At 41.9% G+C, this 24,759-nt stretch overlaps 1 protein-coding gene across 5 annotated transcripts in view; it reads right to left on the bottom strand.

The window, feature by feature from the left end:
* The window catches only part of UBASH3B (ubiquitin associated and SH3 domain containing B), a 134,493-nt gene continuing 109,734 nt past the window's right edge, over nt 1-24,759 (bottom strand). For 2 of the 5 annotated variants that reach the window (XM_001917568.5, XM_023645020.2), the window contains exons 6-14: nt 23,726-23,934; nt 19,426-19,558; nt 17,929-18,049; nt 17,182-17,304; nt 15,799-15,891; nt 14,392-14,536; nt 7,351-7,457; nt 5,902-6,011; nt 1-4,655 (exon numbers count right to left, since the gene is read on the bottom strand). In XM_001917568.5, the coding sequence (XP_001917603.1) occupies nt 4,518-4,655; nt 5,902-6,011; nt 7,351-7,457; nt 14,392-14,536; nt 15,799-15,891; nt 17,182-17,304; nt 17,929-18,049; nt 19,426-19,558; nt 23,726-23,934 (1,179 nt within the window). In that variant the 3' untranslated portion in view covers nt 1-4,517. Of the gene's footprint in view, nt 4,656-5,901; nt 6,012-7,350; nt 7,458-12,373; nt 13,943-14,391; nt 14,537-15,798; nt 15,892-17,181; nt 17,305-17,928; nt 18,050-19,425; nt 19,559-23,725; nt 23,935-24,759 lie in introns of those variants that run through there. The other 3 variants (XM_023645021.2, XM_070272895.1, XM_023645022.2) reach the window with 3 other exon arrangements.

The raw sequence follows: 24,759 nt of genomic DNA, 5'->3' as shown, positions 1-24,759 counted from the left end.
TTTAATATGAGATCGCTCTGGATCGACTGAGGACACAGTTCCTCTTTATTAAACCGTCTACGATCCACTTAAACGGAGATGCTCACAGAATGGAATGAACTAATTACAATGATGCCAGAGCTGTATCTAGGGGAAGAGCACGCAGCCAGGAAAACACAAATGCCACAGGTAGTTTACAAGGAATTTGGCAATACAATTAGGTGTGGTTTTCTTTTTTATAATTACAAAACTTTTTCTTCAAATAAATACACCTCAATCACATAGAAAAAAATGATACAATAGCCTTATAAATGAGAAAGAAACCAATATACCTCCAAAAACAGTAGGTTTAGAATGGTCTATGCATAACCAAAATGCTTCAGGATGGTGTTCCCATCTTGAGTGGCAATCAAAGAACCAGACACATTTCTCATTATACATGTGTATCCTGTACAGAGTCCAAGAATAGTTGAACAGCTACAAAATTCCAAATTTTTGTGTAATGGCAGCTAATTGGTACTGGGAAAACATTTGTAAGAACTGATTGTATATTAGGTTTGACTACTCATCACTATAATTTTAAACCTACATACACTGAACATAATATTATATGTATTTAAAAATCAGGTTATTTCTTCTGTATTTAAAGGCCATTTTTTTCATCCCCTTGAATTTTTGTTATAGCTAGTCACTTTCCTAGGAAAATTCAATATTTTGAAGTATTAAAGAGAAGCAAATCCAATTTTAATCCTATGTTTAAACATGAAAAGCATCTGCCCTCACCTATAAAATATCCCCCATCACCTTTGTAAAGTGAATATTAACCTAAATAGATGTTAAATCGCTCTTTTCCCCACCCTCCTCCGCCAGTTTCATCTCTCCTAGCAAGGCAGGCAACCGACTAACGCCTCTTCGTTCTCACACGTGTGCGGGACTTCAATTTAAATGCAAATAACCCTGCGCCTCATTATCTGAGAAGTTCGTGCAGACACAGTACAGTTGTGACTGTGCCTGTGAAAATTAAAGGCTGTTCATCTGTATTCTAACACACACATCACTTAGAGTAAATTCAAAAGAGCAATTCATCACTGCTTGCAAATTAAACACTGGAGTTGCGGAGTGCCTAGGTTTCGGAGGAATGCCTCCCTTTTTGCTACACAGGGACGCCTTTCTGCAAAGGCAATGAGATAGGAACTTCTCTTTACTGTAGCTCTTCAATTAGTTCCCAATGACACTAGGTAATTGAAATAAAAGACTTCGTTTAATACGAACACAGCTAGTTGAGTGGAAAAGATACATTGATGGCAATGCTAAGCACAGCTGGATGACAATCTACGTGTATTCCAAACACCACTGACAGGAAAATGACCGCATCGGCCTAAAATGCAAGAAAATTATCAACAATGATTTACCAAACCGACATCACTCCAGAAGATTTTTTTTATTTTTATTTTTATTTTTTGCAAAATCGTCTTTCAAATATAAGGTTATTTTAAAATAATTCTTTGGTTAAAGTATAATTCAAATAAAAAGTAGAAACTCCTCCAAGCCTTTCACTATAGGGTGAAGAATACCCCCCCTCTTTCAGCCATCAGATGGCCATTTAATCAGCCATTCAGATTCTATGAATCTAAATGTAATGGAAACACTGTATTCTGAACTCCATACTGGGGTGAAGCAATAAGCTCCTAGCTACCAATGCAGCGATGGAGAAGAGAGCCCGGGAAATTGAACCCCCTAGCTTGTGCATTAAAATGTGCCAATTATTCTAGTCCACAGAGGAATAGATGTGGCATTTTAAAATCACCGAAACCAAAGTCCTATCTATGAATAATACTGGGGCATTAGCAGATTGACGTGGCACTTGTACAAGCAGCAAACTGCTTCAGACTTTCAATCCCAGATTAAATCTTTTAGTTAATTTCATCTCAGTTTATTTCAGGTAATTTTCTACAATAAAAAAATTCCTCTCTACAAGAAACCATTTGGTTCCTCTTATCTGGCATTTCCTTCCTTCCTTCCTTCCTTCCTTCCCTCCTCTCTTCCTTTCTTCCTTCTTTCTCCCCTATACCCCTTCCCCCACCAATATTTGTTCTTAATAGGCATCAGCCTCAGATCCAAAAGAACTAGCCTGAACTTCACTTGGAATATCAACCTAGAATTTTTGGATGAATATGAAATCATGTGATATAGCTGTCTGTTCCTTTAATTACACAGAAATTCAACATGACTTCCAAAGAATTTCCTCAGTTGGAGTCCAAGCTTAGTTTTTAAGGAGGTGAAAAGAGGATTTAATATGAATTCAGATCATTCAGGCCATTTTAATAAACAATCCGGATAATTAAAGCAGAGGAATAAACTGTTTTATTCAGGGTTTTCCACCTAAATTATTCAGAAAATTATTTCAGATCTCTGCCTCCTTTTGCTCATATAGACAGCAGCCTAAGTCTCTGTCCATATTAGACGAAGGACAATGGATTGTACCCCAGCTAAGCTGCTCTATCAGGTCACCATAGGACTAAGACAACTGAGAGGGAGGGAGAGGCTAACCTATTTGAACTTTCTTCTGTACACACTGCTACAGTTTTCACAGAAATCGGATGAGAGCTTCCAGCATTATTCTGAGCGCTGAAAGTCCAGGAATATTTGTGGAGAACCACTAAACATTATAGATCTGATTAAACAGTGGATTCACTTCACTATAGATAAAAGAATGAATGGCAGTGACATTACATTAGCTGTAATGTGATTTTTCTCTTAAAACTTTTAATGGGAATATTTCTCCCATTTTAAGGTTGAAACCTGTGTATTACTCAATGATGTCAGCACAGAGTTATTTCTGTACTCAGAAGCTGGATCAATGTTTGTGCAATGCTATGCTAGAAGAAATCAATATTTGATTCTTCAAATGTAAAATTCATGACATATTTCTTTGACTTAAAAAACCCCAACTAGAATCCTCTTGCTGATTAGTATACATAGCCAGCATCCTTTCACTTCCTCTTCTTTTCAGGGATCATCAAATTCTAGTTTCAAATAGGAGCACAGATCCATTTTTATATGCCATATGTTTTATGTATCTGGGTTTTGAAGCTTATTCAATGCTACAATGTATACTGATTTGTTTTACACTAATGTTCCCTTTAAATGGCTGGGATTTCATTTTGCACACATATTCTACACAGTGAAGGATTCCATACCAGACCATTGTCTGTAGCTGTCAACAGTCAGCTAGTCACACAATTAAACAGACATTGATAACTGATGTTTTTGGTTTGATTGTCACTGATTTTTCTTTTAAATTAACTGCCTCTAAATTCAGGAAGTAGGTATGATAAGAGACCACAGGATGTAGCTCTCTCAACTCTCCTCGAGTAGCCCTACCTGCATATTTTAAATTATCGTAGAAAAACAAACACACAAATAAAAACGACAGCACAAGCAGCAGTGCAGTCGTGACTGTTATCATTTCAATTAGTTCCCTGACATCATTATACATCCCTGGTACAGCTGATGCATTTGTGGATGTTCTGTGGTGACTGACACGTACTGTAAGTGTACAACGACCTCACCCTTGGTATGGTTTGTAAAGATGTCCATATTGCACAAGAATGAGCTTCTTGCTAACTCAAATAATGCATCTAACATACATCCTTTCAAAATGTCAACATCCTTAACTAGTTAACATAGCCCAGCCTCTAGGGGCAAAGACGAGCAAATCATGGTGATTTTGAAGTGCTGTGGCTCGTTAGGCTACAACACACATGATTCCAGGTCACTTTCTATTTTGCAAATTCTTTGCTCCTACAACTGAATATTTCACACATTTATCTTCCTCCTGAGTATCCAAAAGTGCTTTGTCTCCCCATTTCACACATAGAAGCAAGGGGGAAAGGCTGTAGCAAAAAGCCGGAGCCAGCTGCTCTAGAGAAAATGTGGCGGTATCAGGGTAAACGGTAGCGTCTTCAAGCAGGTGTCGAGCCAGCAGCATTGGTGTATATGGGTCACCTTGAGGGTAGAATTCGATGTGTAACCTAAGAACAACTCGCTGTGGGGGCATGTTTTCTAGTAACCTTAAAAGAATTCTTCAGCTTGGCTTTGCCTAACTGGAACATGGAGTTCAAAAGAAAATCCCCTCACCAAACTGGCAGCTCAGTGTCTCCCCAGCTGGATTCTGGACGTGCTCCTTCCTCAGAATGGGCTGGCAGCTCCCTTTGGGAGGACTCAGGCTCCTTAGCCATGCATAGATGGAAGGAAGAGCACATTCTCTGCTGTGGCAGGTGCCTTGATTTCGGAAGACAATTCTCGAAAGCCTTGTTAAGAGTCCAGAGAGAATGCATTTTATCCCTGAATCAAGTCTTTCTCTCATTCACACAGTCTCATTAGAAGAGCTTTAAAGCATGAAAGGAAATATGCTCAATTATTCTGAGCTGTCCGCTTAGAATGTGGTGCAGAATTTTCCACTGTTACTAAAACACATGAAAAGACACTTCTCCCAAAGGCTTTCTAAAGCCTTCTCTTCTCGATCACTGTGTGGTTTATTCTTGCAGCAAGGTCTCTCTCCAGTTGAAGCCCCCAGTTGGTCCATGAGTAAGAGGAAGGATGGGTGGGTCCGTCAGCTGCCATATTCCAGTTTCTCCTAATTCTTCACAGGAACAAAACCCCAAATATGGGATCTGAAGTAAGAGTAGTAAAAAAAAGGGAAAATAGAAAGCAGGTTTAATGCTTTAACTTCTGTCTAGACACAAAGATCTTCAGGTGTCCCTTGAGAGTAAGGACTATCCATAGGAATTAATAGGGACTTTGCAGACATGCAGCCCCTCCCACAATCAATAAAGAAAATTAAATGGATAAAACTGATAAATGAGAGGGGTGCGTATCTACGTTGTAAGAGGATTCATCGGGATTCATCAAATACGGAGCTCCCCCAGTACAACTGAGTCCTTGTTTATAGATTCCTTCTTAATAGCATGGGAGAAAAGAGGAGATCATATATAAAGCAAAGGTGCTGAGATTTAGTTCCTAATTACAAGTCAAGCTAAAAATGACGCTCAAACATTTCTGAACTTATACTTGGACAGTGGGAAAGATTATTCAATTTTTAAAAATTCATTTCATTCAGTCTCACCTTTTTTTTGCATGTGTATCTGTAACATTCAAAGCTGAAGCTGTGCCCTTCCTAACGTCAGCGTCAGGGCGTTTCAAAACTTATTTTTGCGTGTGTGTCCTGAGCTGCATTTATAACCAGGGCAAAAATCTCTGCCCTCAAGCAGCTTACAGAGTAATGGGAAGGAGAGACGCATAAATAAGCTTTTAAAAAATGAGAAAAGAACTACAATTGAGTTTGAATGAGCTTCTCCAGGGACAGATAAAGGAAGCATATAAGTCAGCCTGGAGGGAAGTGTGTGGGAGGGCGGCTGACGGGAAAACTGATTCCACAGGCCAGAGAAGGAAAAATCCAGATGTGTCGGTCAGCCTCCTGGGTATTCTGTCTCGCTGCCTGTTCCTGGGTTTGCCTTTCAGCCTGATCATTTGAATCACTGCTTCCTTCGGCCTACCAGCTATCTGACAGTTCTCATAGCTGCACTGTCAGATGCTGTGTTTCAGCCTTCTCACCCGTCTTCATCCAACCCACGGTCGTTCAAGGAAATCCAGACAATTTCCCTATAATTCTTAGCTACATCATAAATTTCGGCTCTTAGAAACTAGAACTAGCTCAAACATATCTTCGTCTCTTACACAAGGCCTAATAAAGTGTCTTAAACAGAGTACCACTCAATACATCTTGGTCCATTGAATCAATAAATGCATCTTCCCAGCTCAGAGTAAACTGGTGCTTCAAAGAATTCAGCTACCAGCCGATCACTGAACTGTTCTAAAACTGTTGGGCCCACAGGTCCCTGACACGCAGCTAGGAATTACCTTTCGGACCATCTGTACAAAGTCCTTGGAGTTCTGAGGTGACAGGCCCTGAAGCTGGCAGGTGCACGCTTCAAGGGAAGATGCGTGGGCCACAATCAGGATGTTATTTCCTGGGGGAGAAAAGCAAGGAAGACCGTTTCTATAAAGGCACATGTAAATTTTATAAATACTGGAAGCCAAGTGTTCTTGGGAAGGACAAACATCCTCAAGAAGGAGACAATGCGGCCAAGCAATATTTTGAAAATACTTTGTACAGTGAAGGAAGCCTAACGTCATTACAAAACCCCACAAAACCCTTTTAATCTTAAAATAATTATAGATTCACAGTTTACAAATACATATATATGATTACATATTATATATGCCATATATAGTACAATATGTATATACACAAACATACATATACACATATTATATATCTACACCTAGTATATACACTATATATACATATACACACACACCAGGGAGGTCCTTCGCACCCTTCACCAGTCCCCCCGACCCCCCAAGGGTGACATCTTGCCTAACTACAGGAAATGGACACTGGTACAATCCACATAGCTTATTTAGATCTCACTAGGTTTACCCAATTCTGTCACATGTGTAACTTTTTGTAAACACCATCACAATCAAGATGCAAAATGGATTTATGTCTACAGGGCTCTCTGCTACTCCTTCTAATATAGTTTTCAGTGTTGCCACAGTAGAACCATGAGCACCTGAGACTTTCTCATCCTCATAGGAGGGCGCCCTGGAGTGGTAATGGAGCGAGTGGCTTATGAGTGAAAACTGAAAGGTGGCAATCACCCATCATACTGTTGACCAGGGTTATCCACTGTAAACATTTTGTTGTATATAATTCCAGTCTTTGCTTTATGAAGATAAATATTTTAACTTGAAAAAAAAAGCGATGGGAATATGCAAACTCTTTTGTAATCTGCCCTTTTCACTAAAAAATTTATAATAAACAGTCAGTCCTACATTATTATTAAATATTTGAGTTCAATGTTTATAAAATTCAATAGCGAACAGACTTGAGTCTTATAGAACACTGCTCTTGGTGGTAGCAGAGATGGTAGGTGTGTTTGTGTGTGGGTGTCCATGCTCCTGGATCAAATTATAGGCAAATAGTGTTATGCTAAAGAACTTCTGGGAAATTGTAGCAAAGAACTTCCTTCACAGGGACCAAGATAAATAGCTGTAAGGCAGAATTCTAAGTTATTTTGTGCAGTAAGTAAGTCTGGTGTATTCCCATGGAATAGCTACCATTTTAGGTACTCAAGAGAATATTACAAATTCAACATTAAAGTATCTATAAGAGAGTCTGGAAATATTGTTCTTTGCGGTTAAGCAAGTGTGCCAAAGCAGGTTGAAACTTCTTGAATAGCCTATTAACCAAGATGGAGAAATGATCACATATTTAAATATGGAATCCAAAATAATACCACCTACCTTTACTTTTACATTCACTTATTATTTCTTTTGTTACTTGGAAACTTCTACTGATATAAGTGTCATAGGATTCTGAAACCACTAATTTGCTGACTGGAATGTGAGGTCTGTAATAGAAAAACCAACAAAAGCAATGAAAACGTTTTCATCTCACGATACAGCAATGATACTACTCTAAATTTTTAAGACCTTTCTAAAGTTCCTGTATTTCTGTTTATCCATTTCCCTAGAAAGGATGGAGGTATAGGGAGGAGTATTTCCACCATACAGAAGTAGGGTTGAAAGGTAGAGAATGCACAAAAATAAAGGCTACGTGTGCATGGTGTCAGAATGAGCAGCTGAAAAATGAACCACTCAGTGCAGGTTTCTCTCGCAGGATAACTCCTCAGCAGTTTGATTAATTTTACTGACCATCAGTCTTAGGTCACATAGCTGACAGGAAGCAGAGCAGAGGTTGGATCTCTTTCTCTAGGTAGATCACCAGAGGTTTCCCAGGCCTCTCTTCCATAGCCTTATACATGATAAGCTGAAAGGATAGGTTTTATCTATTTATTTATTTTTTTCAGCTTTTTGGGGATATAACTGACATATAACATTATATAAGTTTAAGGTGTACAACGTATTGATTTGATACGCTTATATATTGTAAAATGATTACCACCATAGCGTTAGCCAACACCTCCATCACTCACATAATTATCATTTTTTTTGTGGTGAGAACAGTTAAGATCTACTCTCCTACAACTTTCAAATATATGATACTTAACACATAATACGGTATTATTAACTATAATCACCATGCTGTACGTATATAGACATATCAAATCAATCCCCAGAACTTATTCATCTTGTAACTGGAAGTTTGCACCCTTTGACCAATATCTCCCCATTCACCACCCCCCAAGTCCCTGGTAACCACCACTCTACTGTCTGTTTCTCTGAGTTGAGCTTTTTCAGATTCCATATATAAGTCATAGTATGTGCAGGTATCTCTTCGAGATCCTCTTTTCATTTTCTTTGGACATATACCCAGAAGTGGGATGGCTGGATCATATGGTAGTTCTATTTTTAATTTTTTGAGGAAACTGCATACTGTTTTCCATAGTGGCTGCACCAATTTACATTCCCACCAACACTGTACAAGGGTTCCCTTTTGTGCACATGCTTTATAACACTTGTTATCTGTTGACTTTTTGATAATAGCCATTCTAACAGATGTGAGGTCATATCTCGTTGTGGTTTTGATTTGCACTTCCCTGATGGTTAGTGCTGTTGAGCATCTTTTCATGTACTTGTTGGCCATTTATATGTCTTCTTGGAAAAAATATTCATTTCCTCTGCCCATTGTTTAATTAGATTGTTTGGGTCCTTTTTGTTTGTTTTTTTTTTTTTTTTACTATTGAGTTGTATGAGTTCTTTATATATTTTGGATGTTAACTCCTTATCAGATATATGATTTGCAAATATTTTCTCCTATTCTGTACGTTTTCTTTTCATTTTGTTGATTGTTTCTTTTCCTGTGCAGAAGCTTTTTAGTTTGACGTAGTCCACTTGTTGATTTTGTCTTTTGTTACTTGTGCTTTGGTGTCATATTCAAAAAATTATTGCCAAGACCAATGTCAAGGAGCTTTTTCTTTGTTTTCTTCTAAGAGTTTTATGATTTCAATTCTTATGTTTAAGTCTTGAAAATTTTGAGTTCATTTTTGTGAGTGGTGTAAGATAGAGGTCCAATTTCATTCTTCTGCACATGGTTATCCAGTTTTCTCAGCAATGTTTATTGAAGAGACTATCCTTTCCCCATTGAGTATTCTTGGCTCCCTTGTCTTTTATTAGTAGACTGTATATTATTTAACTATATATTCAAGGGTTTATTTCTGGGCTCTCCATTCTGTTCCATTTATCTGTATCTATTTTTATGCCCGTGCCATACTGTTTTGATTACTGTAGCTTTGTAGTATAGTTTGAAATCAGGAGGTGTGATGCCTCGTACTTTGTTGTTCTTTGTCAGGTTTACTTTGGCTATTCAGGATCTTTTGCGGTTTCAAGGAAAGTTTGGGATTATTTTTTCTGTTTCTGTGAAAAACGCCACTGGAATTTTGATAGGGAGTTTAATCTATAGATGGCTTTGGGCAGTAGGGATATTTTAACAATATTAATTCCTCTAATCCATGAGCAGGGGATATCTTTCCATTTGTTTGTGTCTTCTTCAATTTCTCTCATCAAAGTCTTCAGTGTACAGATCTTTTACTTCCTTTGTTAAACTTATTCCTAAGTATTTTGTTTTTGATGCTATTGTGAATAGGATTGTTTTCCTTTCTTTTCATATATGTTATTGTTAGTGGATAGAAACACAACTGATTTCTGTATGTTGACATTGTGTCCTGCAGCTTTACTGAATTTATTTATTAGTTCTGACAGTTTTATGGTGGAGTTTTTAGGATTTTCTACATATGAGGTCATATTATCTACAAACAAAGACAATTTAATTGCCTCCTTTCCAATTTGGATGCCTTTTACTTCTTTTCCTTGCCTGACTTCTCTGGCTGGGACTTCCAGCACTATGTTAAATAGGAGTGGTGAGAGTGAGCATCCTTGTCTTGTTCCTGATCTCAGAGGAGAAGCTTTCAACCTTTCACCATTGAGTAGGATGTTAGCTGTGGGCTTATCGTATATGGCCTTTATTATGTTGAAATATTTTCCTTCTATATTCTTTTTACTGAGTGTTTTCATCAAGAAAGGATAGTGTATTTTGTCAAGTGCTTTTTCTCATCTATTGAGATGATCATATGATTTTTATCTTTCACTCTACTAATGTGGTATATCATATTTATTGATTTCATGTTGAGCCATCCTTGCATCTCAGGGATAAATCCCATTTGCTCATAGTGTATGATCCTTTTAATGTGCTATTGATTTCAATTTGCTAATATTTTGTCGAGAATTTTTGCATCCATATTCATCAGGAATATTGGTCTTTCTTGTAGTGTCCCTATCTTGCTTTGGTGTGAGGGTAATGCTGGCCTCACAAAATGAGCTGGGAAGTTGTAAGGATAGGTTTTAAAAGCAGATGTTAGGTGCGTTGGATTTCTGAGCTTAAAAAATCTTCACCAGTCTTTCTTTTTCTTTCTCTCTTATTTTGAACACAGATCACACAACTAGCACTAGGAAGAGCCCAGGGAACATAAAGATGAAGATAACCCAATTTCTCTGCTTGAGGAGCTCTCAGTGTGTGGTTGAGGCGAGTAGGCTGTTGATGTAAGTGATAATTATGACACAGTGTACAAGGCGTATAAGAGGATGATCAAAGCAGGGTCCTCCCATCCTGGTGACCCTACATGTCTTCAATCCCAGTCACTTCTGCCTGCTTCTACCTCCCTTTACTATTTAGTATTTCTGGTCTATGAGGTGTTTATCTTGTTTTTGAATACAACTATTCATATTTTCTGTTTTTCTGTTTCGTGTTTTAGCTGCATAGTGGATGGAGGTGGTAGTGAGTTCTGAAAGTGAGTTCACACGGCATCTTGATCAGAATACATTACTGCTGCTGCTGCTACTACTATTACAAAGATTTACCGAGAGGTTCCCACGTGTCAGGCTCTGTGCAAAGTGCCCTACTTGCATTCCTTGAATATAGCCCTCCTAGCAATGCTTTTACAAATTGTGACTTTATGGATGACAAAACTAAGGCTCTGAAAGGCTACAGATGACTTGCCTATGATTACACATTAGCAACTCTTACACCCTCAATTTAAACTTGGATCTGAGATCAATGCCTGTAAACTTATCTTCCACTTTGAATGACTTTTGATAGTATCTTCCTCAAGACTGGCCTTCTGTGCACTTGGGTTTTCTGTTCAGAGAGAAAGGATGTCGTTCCATTTGAAGGAAACCTGCCCTCATCTAAACAACATTCTCTCAGCAAGTATACTTCTCCTAGGAAACAACCTTCTGAATCTCATAGCACCCTGGGAGATAGGGAGGGACATGAATCACCACTTGTGAGGGATGTACCTTGTTGTTCTGGAGCAAACTCTTCCTCCTCACCCCCACCTCTCATCCACTTCTACTACCACTTGTGTCATCTGCTCTCCTAGGAGCCCCACACCCACTGTGACTAAAGGTCTCTTTGTATGGCCCAGGGAGTCAGTTTAGGGGTGAGACCACGTTGTGATGTATGAGGTTTGTGTAAGTGAAGAGCAGGTAGATGCTGGGATCCAGTTCTTCCTGGTCAGTTCTTGCCTTTAGCAGTTCTTGCCTTGAAGTTGAACCTATGAATGGCTTCCATGTGTGAACCAGTCCTGATGGGGATGGGACAGAGAAAACCTCTCTCACCCCTGTCAGCAGCACACATCATGCTTCCAGCCACACCTGCAGGACCTATGTGCTGTACTCAGAGTCAGGTGGCCTCCAACCACCAACTAGACTGGGAATCCAGCGCTCAGGATGCTCGGGCAGCATCCCCGGAACAGTCTTCTCCTGGTACACTCTCTACTCCCCAGCCTGGTCCAGGCTGTATATCAGGCTTCTGCTATGAGCCCCACCACAAAGTTTGATTTGTTGCCCCTCTAATCCTCCAGATCCATGCACCACCCCACCCCACCATCCCCAGTCAGGGCCCTGTTCTGAACCCCATCCAACAGTGTAGATTTTGTTTTTTGCTCCCTTGCTTCTCCCAGCCCAGCTCCCTAATAATCCAGCAGCTTTCTGCACCCAGCTCCCAGGCTGAGTCTTGCTGCCTGTGGATGACACTTGGATATGAGTCACTAGCCTGGTTAGTTTCCCTTAACCTGGCTTCCAGTCCCACCTCCCTCTTGTTCCAAGGTGACAGTGCTCTTTAAGTGTGCTAGCTTGACTTACAGTACCCTGTCAGTCCTTCCTCCTGTGCCCATCACTATGTTTCTTGAATCATTGGGGTACCACTACTTGCTTCAAAATGACTGCCCCCTTGGCACAATTAATTTCAGAGAGAATTTAACTCCAGGGGCTGTGCCTCTCACATACTTTGTTGTTGACTTTCATAATTGATGTATAGAATTAGACACTTTATTTTTTTTCCCTTCAAACACAAAATGGTTGAATTGAATTTTGATTTTTTTGTAGAGGAGAAGAAAATCTCGACTAAGGACCACGTCCTGACCCCCAGGCTCCTGGCATTCATCCATCTGCTAGTACTGCTGGTGGGCTGTGTGGTCTGTGTGTGCCTGGGTGTGTGCCTGCATGTGCATCGAAAGGCTCAGATAGAATGATCTGGAGACCTTTGACCTTTGTAAATCAGCTTGGGAAGAATTGCAGGATGCATTGAAGGGGGAAACTGAAGATATAGTTGGCTCAGGTTGGCCTGGGAGGGGCTGGTGATGAGTGAGAAAAGTCATTTCTTCAATGTTGGCAGCAGCTCATCCTCCTTCCAGGCCAGAGGGATGATGGCCGTTGGCATGGGGACAACAATTTATTGCTGTTTCTACCAAAGAACAGAAACACAGTGGACATAGAGTGGCTAGGACAAAATGTAAAGCATATTAGTAAGGGATATGATTGATTAATTTAATTTTATTTTGGAGGAATGCTAACCCTTTAAAGCAAGAAGAAGTAGCACACATTAATTAATTTATGGGGTTATCAGAGGTCTTATTTGCAGAGCAGGAAAATGAGTATGGAAAAAGAGATATTTTCTTCTACCTTAGCCAGAAACTCACATTGCTTCATTTGTGGTTTGGATGGGTAATTGAAACAAAAGATTAAGGGATATCACAAGCAAGAAAGCTCTGCTTATATTGGTCACTTGTTCCAAATTCTCCCCTAAGAAACATGAAGTTAACTCCCCACTACAATGGTTATGAATTAACTGTCCCTCCTCAAGAACATTTTACAAATGCCTGAGTGGATTTTTGATCGTTAACGTAACTATATTATCATCGGTCAATTCTTAATTGTTTACATGTGGATTATTTACCTGTGAGCTATCTACAAACAGTGCTTTTTAACCCCAGCACAGACAGTCTGGTCTCACAGAAAAAGCAAAGGAGTAGGAATGAGGAAACTAAAGCAGATTACACAGTGCCTGGCATGCCAACAACAAGCAAGTGGGGCCGGCCCCGTGGCCGAGGGGTTAAGTTCACGCACTCCGCTTTGGTGGCCCAGGGTTTCGCTGGTTCAGATCCTGGGCGCGGACATGGCACTGCTCATCAGGCCACATTGAGGCGGCGTCCCACATACCACAAGTAGAGGGACCTACAACTAAAATATACAACTATGTACTGGGGGGATTTGGGGAGAAAGAACAGAAAAAAAAAAAAAAAGGAAGAAGATTGGCAACAAGTGTTAGCTCAGGTGCCAATCTAAAAAAAAACAAGCAAGAAAGGCTAGTTATTATTGTCATATGTGGCCACTAAATGGATAGCTTTCAGCAAGCCGCTTGCACTCTGTTATGTAGAAAAGTGGCTTGCCTACATTCTGGGGTTATGGTAATAATAAATGAAGACAGAGAATTAAGAATGCTTTGAAAAATTACAAATGCCAATCCAAGGCGAGACATTGTCATTTCCCTTCTCTCCCCCCAGCCTTCTGGATCTGCATCATTAGCTGGTGCACGCTCCTGGAATCAAAGTGGTTTTATTATTCACTGAAAGAAATATAATAAAGTCAGGAAGTTCCGATGTGCGTGGGGGGATATAATCCAAACTAATGCTAACTAAAGGGAATGCTGGCTTTCTCCAGGTTTTTTTTTTTTCAGTGAATTATTTTGACCAGTAATTTTCTTTTCTTTTCTTTTTTTAGCTGAGTTCATAATAGTTTACATCAATGCGAAATTTCAGTTGTACATTATTTCTTGACTGTTACCACATAAGTGTTCCCCTTCACCCCGTGTGCCCACCCCCCACCCAGGCTTTCCCAGTTTTGGTCTTTCAAGTCATAGCTTGACTTCCACCAATATAAACAACTGCCTGAGGGCTAAGTCTGGTCCTTCATGTCCTTAATCAGCCTGGCCTGGTGTGAAAAGCACTTCCACATGGGCCTCAGGACACAGTGAGTTCAGAGGGTTACCTGTAGGTTGTATCAACACTCAGGTTGGCTGCAGCTAACTCTGATGGAGGTATCCACGCAGGTAACGTGTTCCCAGCAACCCATTTTGTCCACTCAAATAAGCCCGGCTCTACACGGATCTTCAAGTGATTTTCTTGTTGTAAACCTTAGAGGTGAAATAAAATGAAGATGAAGGACATGCACAATGCTCTCAGTGGAAAAGTAAGGTAGAGGCCAAATTGCTATAAAAATTCTGGTAAATCTCCTATTCTCTTTCTTACCAGATGCTATATAAGCAAAAGAAGGTGGAAGCATGTGGGTTTGGACACAGGTTTTTAATTTTTGTGTGTTACAAACATACGAGTTTAATACTATGGCCACAGCACCAGGATGTCTACTGGCTTTAAGTGGTATCTGATTTAAGGAAAAAACCCACAAGTCATTAGCCATATAATTTACACAGTTCTGTGACTACTACAATTCCTCTTTCTAAAGTAAGTTCTGAGATAGCCTTACCATGAAACATCAGAAATTCTCTTAGCATCCTCTACTCTACAATAGCTTACATTGTATTTGAATATCATGTAAATTATTCATTTTCCCTATCAGAAAATCTAGTGTTGGATATTTACAAGTGCCAGTGCACAAGTCCTGTGTTTTACTGTCATGTAATTACTCTGAGAGTAGGAATTCGCCGTGTTTAACTCTCTTGATACTACCTTTAGCCCAGTTTTTCGGTGCAAATTTAATGCATAATGCCTTTCAATACACAAATGCACCTGGTTTACTTAAGGTTAACGAATAGAATTCTCGAATCTAGTGGAAATCTTTTGTTGGCTCAGCTCTTTCTGGCTCCTTTGTGTGTTTGGTGTAAGTAAACAGACCAATGTGTCTCTTCTAGTTTCCCTTCCAGTGAAATGAGAATGGAGATCCCTGTAATCAGCTTCCAAGGATTTTAGGGTGAAAGTTGAGTCTTTTTACGGCAATGGAGCTTTTAAAGTCTTTCCAATTAACTAAAGAAACAAGGAGGATTAAGATTTGCAGACTCCTAGGAGTACCATTGCTGCTGTAAACAAGAGGCAAAGAGAGTGGAGTGGGAGGAAACAATTTCACTGTTTCGGTGCAAAAAAACGATCACGCTCTGCAGGCTCTAAACTGTTGCCAGACGACAGTATTTTACAAGCCTACAACTCATCCAAGAGAGCTTTACATTTTCAAGAAAAAAATTATTTGTGTACTTCCTTTCATCTCGCTTATGCTGCCAGAGTACGATTTTGGGACTTATGCAAAGACATCTGAAAGAATCATTGCTAACAATTCCAAATTCAAAGCTTTCAGTTGGCTAATGTCCCACAAGTCTAGGATAATTTAAATGTGGGGCTGCAGAGAGACAGAGGGATGGACTAGTTGACCTTTGTCAAGTCTTACCTTTCAGGATGTTGTATGCAGTCTGAACGCAGCGCAGGGATGGGGAGCAGTAGACGTGGTCAATAATGGTGTTACTCTCCAATAGGGCTTCACCTATGAAGAAACCAAAGAGAAGTCAATCTGATGGATTTACTCAGCCTCAGCTTGACTCTCAATGTGGGAGAGGGTGCCAGGCAGACCCTGCAAACCTCTCTTTTAAGTGTGGGCTCACATAGGGCCCACAGTTTCAGCCTTGTTTCTAAAAAATCCTCTGAGCAGCGTTTCTGTGAAAGAGCCAAAGGGAAGACCCCTCTTGTCTTTCTCTTTCCTGCTCTCTGGTGTTAACAGGCAGTAAAATGTCCATTTAGGAGAGAACTATAAACATGATAATACTCTGATTTCAAGTTTGTGATAAAAGTGAGAGAGTTTATGTTATGAAAATTACGACTTGTTTTAATTTTATCCTGTGCTAAACAAAATCTCAACTTGTCATATTCTTAGACACCAGAGGTAAATCCCAACACCCAGTGCTCCACCACTCTCCTCATGGATAAAGTCCAAACACCTTAACGTGGTGGTCAAGGTCTTCCACAAACTTGTCTTCATCCATCTCGCCAGCCTGATCTCTTGCCCTGCTCACAATCGATGCTCTAGAAACAAGACAGCTTGTATCCTCCATACTCTTGATGCCGTTTCTTATGTCTGTGACTTTATCCTGTTCTTCCCACTGAGAATGCCCTTCCAGCCCTCCTGCTCCTTCTTTGCCCAGCTGACTTCCACTTCAGGTCTCAGCTGACCTCTCTTCTCCTCTGATGTGTCTTTTTGGTGCTCCCATAATACTCTCTACATAGTTCCATTCTTGACTCTACCATACTCTATGATATTTATCCACTTATAAGTTTGTTTCCCTGAGGGCGGGGACTCACACTTGGACCCCCAACACCTAGCACAGGACCTTGCACAAAGTAAGTGGTCAATCAGCGTGTGTCAAATGATTGAACAGAGCAAGGCTGCTGTTCTGCATGGCAGGTACAGAATAGCCCTGCAAAGAACTAAGCCTCTTCAAAGGATCACTTGGCCTCTATACATTCAGCTGCTCCAGGGTTCCCTCCTCACCCTGGCGCTAGAAGCTGACCTGCCTGCCACACCAAGCCTGACCTTGCCCCATCACTGGACCATACGCCCCTCAATAGGGATCGCACCTTGTTCATTTTGGTAAACCAATGCAGTGCGAAGCACAGTGTCCTGAACTTAATGATTATATAAAATTCCTTTTGAGTTGAGGAAATATACTCCTTGTAGGAAAGTCATAGAAATCCCTAGGAAGTGTCCTGGCATAGCCACTGGAGCCAGTCTTTGGAAGAAGTAGCCAGGAAAGGCTGTACAGTCACTCGCAACACTTACCCACTAGTCTTGCTTGCATGCATCCAAACACGGTGATTGGAGCATCTTTCTCATAATCCCGGAAACCACCGCTTCGCTGAGGTAAACTGTGAGGCATGTTCAGGTTGGTGCGTATGTAGCGGCCTGGAAAAAAAAGTCCAACAAAGGCTACATGAGTTGTTTCCTCAGGACTTCCACAGCTGATCCTGACAGCAAACCCACTCCCATTCCTTTTTGGCCAGAGACCGAATTGAGTTCTCTAGAAAATATTCAGGCTGACACTCTCCATTTGGTAGAGTCTCTTGGAATCCACTCTTCCATTCTATTGACAAAAATGACAAGAGATAGTTTTTAAGTGACAGTAATAACCAGACACTCGAAATCAGATTATCTGATATGGAAGCCTCCCTGTCTTAAATATGCCACTCAAATGAAAATGGAACCACAATGAGCCAGGGTGATTTAATGGAGGGAACTCTGGCCATGGAATCGGGACACCTGTCTCTGCCTCTGACTTTGCCATATGACCGTGGGCAAGACATCTGCCTTCTTTAGTCCTTGGTGTCCCAGTTTATAGAATGGGGACAAGGACACTTATCTCTTCCGTAACACTGCAGGCATCAGGAAGGACTTAGATGCAACAGATTACAGGCATTTCCTATAGCACATGCAACCGCAGATGACTCCATCTAGATAAATGTAGCTTGACTGTGCCCCCTAGAGGCCATGATAAATATGCCAGTGCTGAGCAGGCAACCAACTACTCACCTTTGGCATCAAAGCACTGGGATAGCCAGTACTTCCCAAACACAACATCCATCCTCTCACCGTGCCGACACACAAAGAGGCATCTCTTTTGAGGGCCAGGCTGGCTATTGACTCTCAGAGCCTGCAGAGAGAGAAAAGCTATTAGGGGAGAAACACATGAGAAACTAGACATGTCCCGGGGCCAGGGGCCAGGTGAGCTAGCTCTAGAACAAGTTCTGCCAATGCGTGACTTGGATAAGCCCCTTAACTACCTTGGATTTAGCTTGGCCTATCTGTAAAATGTGGATAGTAAGACTCATCCTACAGACTTCACCAGTAATTTTGAGATCAGATGAGATGAAGTGCAGGTGCTTTGCAAAAGAAGAAGGGTTATGAAAATGGTATTGTCACTGCTGCTGCTGTTGTTAGTAAGAGTAGCATTTGGCCAGTACTAAAACATGAAGGTCGCTTGAGTTACAGCTCAGAGGTACAACTGGCCTTATATAGAGATAGCCATCTGATGGGACAGCTTCCTCCCCTAAAGAGATGCTTTGTCAACTTCTTCAGGGAGCAAGGACTTTTACTGTCACCAATGTGTCTGCCTCATTTCTAACATGTGGTGGTTAGACCACAGGGTCCAATGGTCTCCTCCAGCATGAGGGCCTGCTTCACCTATTCTCATCACATTTAGGCTCTACTGTCTGACCACATGCATGTTGGTGTTCCCAGAAATGGTTCAGGGAGGACAAGTGCTACCTCTGGGTGATGAAATAGGCAAGTCTGCTGAAGGGTATGTCCAAACGACTTTGGTTTCTGTAAATGCTGGGTGGATCTTTACAGACGTGGGTCCTTCTTTTTGGTAGAGTCAGCTATTCCCAGTTTCCTTAGGGCTGCCAGCTTCACGTTGGCCAGCACTTCACATTTGCTTCCAGTTGCCCCGACGAGGTCAACATGTGGGATGGTGGCCTGGTCTTTCCCATCTCTTCTCCTACTGTTCCCCTAATTCAAGCCCTGGGCTCCAGCGAATGTGATCTAGAATCTTGATCCTCAACATGCTTGAACTTTCAGCTTGCCTTTGTCTATGTTGTTCAAAACCTCTCTCCCCAATCCTCCATTCTGCACACTTGCTGGCATACACTGAGCACTCTAACATACATGGAGCACTCATCATGTGCCAGGTACTGTGCTAAGAACCTTATTCTTATTATTTCCTTTAATCTTCACAACAGCCTACAAAGTAGATACAACTATTATTGCTTTACAGATAACATGTCCTCCTCTCTGCAGAACAGCCTTCCTTACCAACCTAGACCCAGATGCTGGTAGTCATTTTCAGTACCACCCATCTGCCACTTCCTAGGCTTGAATTTTTGTATATCATTTATAATCTTCTGCCCTTTCTCCCCAAGAGATTGAGGACCCTTCAGGGCAGCAAGGGGGAGCCCTCATGCTTAGTAAACGGGTGCTAGGTGGATCACTGAGTAGAGCTGAGGATGTGACCCCGACAGTCAGCCTTACCTGCGTGGGCTGGCAGATGATAGTCAGGGGAGTTGGCTCCCCCAGGCCCTGGTCCTCATACTGTCGCCTCTCCAATATGCCATCACCAAATGACAGAGCATTGGAAGATGATGTATTCAAGATCGAGTAAGAACTGCAGAGGAAGGTAAGAAAGATGTTAACTGCTTTGGCCAGGAGTCATCAGCACCTCATCGTTGGGCTCAACAGGAGTGTGGAATTAGCAGGAAACACTCTCTGGGCGGTGCAGTCGTTAGGAAAGCGGAGCAGGGGGCACCCCATTCCTATGAAGGAACATCTTGTTTTATACAGACTGAAGTCTTACAGTTAATAAATTAGGGGCAGATGGATTTCCGTACTTGGAACAGATGCATTCATCCCTCTGGGAAGGGATAGGGCCCATGATTTTGTGCTTATTAGGATGCCGCAGGCATGGCTGGCACCAAAGACATGTGAAAGAATAATGAGGTATCAATTTTGTACCATTGTTTCCAGCTATTTTTCTTGTTCAAAAGAAATAAACAATCTTTGTTGCCTTTAATCTTATCCATAGTGGTTTCCATCTGAACTGACAAATTAGAGGATTTTTACTATCTCCACCACTTTGCCTGTGGCTCCTATTGGTCAAGGAAACCTTATGGCCATTATCCTCTATTCTATCTTCTTCAGCCTCCAAACCCCTCTCCCCACCTCAACAATACCCCGAACAAGATGGTTAAATACAGTTATTTCAAAAGAGACCATTCTCACCAGAGGCACAGAGCTGTGAGCCAAGAACTCTCATTTCTGGGTGTAACACTGTAACTACAGAAGCCCAAAAGAGGTCTTGTGAAAGGGAGGCAGCAAATCATGGCAGGTTTAAATTATTTTGATTAAGAAGGCCGCCAAAAAGCTTTATCTAATAAACATTGCAATTTAAATATGGTTGTTAGGCAAATCTCCTTCTGCATCACTGGGCTGTGTCAAGGCAAAGCATTTAAATTTTCGATTTCTTGCTTCTTTACAACCAGGGTAGCCATACATCCCGGTTTGCCCAGCCTAGTCCTGGTTTGTACCTGTTTACCCAGCAATCTGTTCAGTTTTACATCTGTTCTGGATTATTTATTTTTAACACAGTATTATCCTTAGAATCTTATTTTTGAAAAGAACTTTTTATATTCACCAATATAATAAAACAAACTGGTTGTTAGTAAAAAATTTTTCAAAAATCTATGATTATAATAATTTTAGCCCCCCTTTTTCTCTCTGAAGTATCCTTTTTTTGACTGTCAATAGACTCATCCTACTGATACACAAAGGTCCAGAAGCCTCAGACCCTGTGATGTTTCAGCTTCTGTGCGTGTCAGAACCACCGGGGAAGTTTTAAGAAATGCACATGCCTGGGCCCCACTCCTCACAGACTGCGATTCAGCAGGTCTGGGGTGTCCAGGAACCTGCACTTTAACGAAGCAGCATCAGTACGTGTGGCGTGCAGCCAATGTGAGCTATTATGGTAAAACTTAAGCAACTGTAGACCAAGGAAATCTCGTGCCATTCACACAGTCTAAGAGACAGTCTCTTCTCCTTGATTTCAACCGAGATCCTCCCAAACACCACACAGTTAAAGAAAATTCAGTTTCACTGTCTAATTCATCAAAGCTTCGGGGCCTGAAATGTCTGGATATGTGGAATCATCCTCAAGTCTTGCTTGTACATGTCCCTTAATTTCTTTACTTTATTACAGCTGTGAAGACACGGATAGAATCCTCTCTCCCCTTCAGCTCAGCTGGCAAGGAGAATGCCGACCTCCTTCTCTTCTTAACTGCTGTTATAATCAAAGGCCCTGACTCACTCTGAGACAGTTGGGGCTGTCAGTTCCAGTCAGACAATAGTCAGATGCTTTATGTTGAAAGCAGCGAAGGGAGGAAGCGGAACCTGACACCCAGAACATCTTCTCCAGCACTGGGGAGATGCCGGGACCTCCCTTGGACACATAGGCCTGTGGGTAAACCCAGAGGGACTGGCCAGCCCAATCCAGAGGACATAATGGGCTTCGACAATTGACAAATATCTAGGGATACTCAGAACCAGGCAAGATGCCCTAGTAAGGGTGATAGGAAATATTTCTTTAGGAGAGACTCAGAGAACGGAGGGCAGGGTAGGAAGGGTTGGGAAGGGTCAGCGGTCCCCAGTCCCTACTTGTTGCTTGAATCAGCAACTTTCCATCAAGTCAGCCAGGTCCTGCGTGAGCAGGGGCTGTGCTTTTACGTCCTTGAGGCTAACTGTGGTTAGGGGTGAGCTGGGCTCTGCCTGCTGAGTCATTTCCACCTCTGGGGTTAAGTAGGAAAGTACAAGTCTTCTATAGGATCACTTTTGTGGAAGAGACATTTGACTTGACAGGCATATAAGAAAGGACTAGAAAACACGAGTTAGAAAGAAAAGAAAAATCATAAAGCTAATGGCTCTTTTAGATTCAGTGCTGTTATATACATGGTACTGATCCATGGAAAGCTAAGTCCCTTATTGCAGTCTTCACAACACCCCTGTGAAGAAAGTACAATTATTATCTACATTTTATAGATTAGCAAACAGGTTCAGAGTGGTAATGTAACTTAGCCAAGGTCACACAGCTGGTAAGTGGGAGAGTTAGGATTTAAATCCAAGACTATTGAAATAAAAACTCGAATTCTTAATTACAATGTCCTAACACCTAACCTTAGTAGTTCCCCACTCTCAGCAGGGTTGGCTGTGGAAGCTGATAGTTTAATTTCAGACGTGGTTCCCAGGGAAATAACTCACAAGTAATCTCTCAGAATAAAACGGGATGACACACAGAGCTCTCTGTGATCCACGGACCGAAGTCCCTGAGGCTCATCCGTGTTTCAGCCTGAGCTCTAATCTGGGCGAGAGTGGCTCTGGATGGAGCGATCTGAAGTGGGTCAGCAGGGCTTCCCACACGCTCTTCTCCCACATGGAGCCTTGCTTTTAAGAAAGTGATCTGGGAGCTGTGCATCTTCAGACAAATAATCTTTTAGTTCTCAGTTTACTCATGTATGTTATGCTTCACTTGTTTTTATGGGGATAAAATAGTGACTTTGGAAACCTAACTTATTTATTTTGATGTTCAGAAACATTTCCGAAATAGCAACTGTTTGGGGGAAATGAGGCAGCTTTGACCTTCCAATTTGTGCCCCAAAATGCTGGATGTTCATGGGGTGGGGGCGGGGGGTGGACTGGAAGGAAGGGCAGGGGTTGCAGGGCAGGGGTTATTAATTAAGGAAGAAGGAGTTCTTTCCTATCGTTGGGTTTGTGATTTGTCTGCTTGCTGATAACCAGGGAAACTTCTTTTCTTTTCTCCCTCCAGGCAAAAAACTCACTGCAATTGCCCCTCTCTGCCTCTCTTTTATGGCGGTAATAACAATGTTAGACACCATGCAGCTGGTGCTCAGAGCTTCCGGCTCTCAGCCACGTTGGCACATGGCAAGAACAAGAGGGAGGAAAAACAAACCAGCATGCACACCCTGGCGAGATGCCCGAGTGCACCAGGGAAGCGCTGGCTGGCTCTGAGCTTTTCAGATTAAGAAAGAGAAGGTGGCTTTACTCCTATTTTATCCAGTGGGACAAAGCTGGGCATACAACACAGGCCACTCTCAACATGGGCCAATTTGGTGTGGGGGCAAAACAGTAGTGACCCATTGGTGGAAGTTATCATGCTAAAGAAGACTGGGTAGTCATGTGCCTTTTTTAGGTTCTGGCAGTCGCCCATTTCCTTAGACACAGTCTCTGTCGTCTAGGCATTCATGTGCCAAGTCTGAGGACTTGCACAGGGTCACCTAACAAGTGAGGGGTACAGTTAGGTCTCCTGACTCTTGCAAATCCTTTTACTACTGGTCTGGCTGGCATAGTGGGAATCTGCCAGCTGCCCTGCAGAGTCACACCACTCTGAGCAATGACCCAGGACAAAGTGGACAGAATCCTGACAGCCGTGAAGACTCAGCCCTGGGACGACCCACACTTCAGCCAGAAGAGATGGACCCCAAAGCAGCCTCAGTTTAATCTCCGATCAGGAACTCAGACAGACAGTTACATCAAATGCGGCAGGCAGAGCGGAGCAGAGCAATCCATCTTTCATTTTTCCCATGCCCCAAGTCAGCCCTTTCCTGAAAGTCTAAAACCAATAGAGCTTTCTTCCACACAGATTCCATTTACTGTTACTGCTGCCCTGTGTGTCCAGGATCAAGTCCATTTCCCTGCCACCTCCTCGAAATCTGCAAGTGCAATGCTCTTCGAAAAGCAGCAGGCAAACAACATTGAGTCTGCTCACCCATGAAAGATCCAGGTGCTGCATTCGTCAGCCTTGGTAATGTAGTTCTCGGGCAGGAGTCCCGAACAGCCAGTAGTTAAGGATGTGCCATAGATCCAGCCCTCGCTGGTGCTGGTCTGCTCCATGGGAGACATGAAGATGAAGTCCCCAGGGACCAGCTCCAGCTCATCATCATTTTGTGGGGTGTAAGGGTAGATCACCTGTAATGTCTGAACAAGGAAGAGAAAGATGAGCGAGGCCCACATCTGACCCCTTCTTCTGAGTGCCTCCAGGGCATGTCTGTGGGTTCTGCTTTGTCCAGATGTTGACATTTACAGGTACCCTTGGGGTCTGCAGGCTCCGAGCAGATTTGGATTCAGATCAGAAAACATTTCTTCTTTTTTCAGAGTATTGTGGGTGGGGGCCTGGTGCTACTGATGGTTCCAGACTTTCTTTCAGGCATGTCTTTGCTTCCCATCAGGATTCAGATATGGTTTTTAGAAATTCATCTACAAGCTCATAGGCTCTCCAGTCAACTGCTATACAAATGGGGTTGGACCTAGCTTCCCCTGCTCCACCTGCTGGGAGAGGCACCATAATAGACACTTGAAACCCAGCTCATGGAGAGTGGGGCTTCCATATGGGTCTTACAGATGGGCCAGATGGAGAGACTCTTCCATAGGAAGGGTTTGGAAATTAAGTATTTCTCTTTCTATGTAACTAAGCTGCTTAAACAAGACAGGTCCCTGCCTTCAAGGAGCTTTCTTTAAACCCACGTTTTTAACAAAGACCCTGAAAGAAAACTATCTTCCATAGCCATCAGTGCATATGTCTGCATAACCAGCTTTCATAAGCAAACAGATGGAGACCACGTGTTCCATCTTTGGGCTCAGAAAAAGCCCCCAGGGCCAACCGTAGGCCATGCCACTTGGCTGATTTATTCCATTTTTTCCCTCCTTTCCTGGTATATATGAACATCACAGGCATAGGCATGAAGGTACTTTAGAAAACACTTATTTTACTATTTTTTTAATTAACAGCAGGAGACCTTCAAA

The sequence above is a fragment of the Equus caballus genome, chromosome 7 (assembly GCF_041296265.1).
Source record: "Equus caballus isolate H_3958 breed thoroughbred chromosome 7, TB-T2T, whole genome shotgun sequence".
NCBI lineage: Eukaryota > Metazoa > Chordata > Mammalia > Perissodactyla > Equidae > Equus > Equus caballus.
Note: the sequence above shows the minus strand (reverse complement) of the source record. Positions and strands in the feature narration are given on the sequence as shown.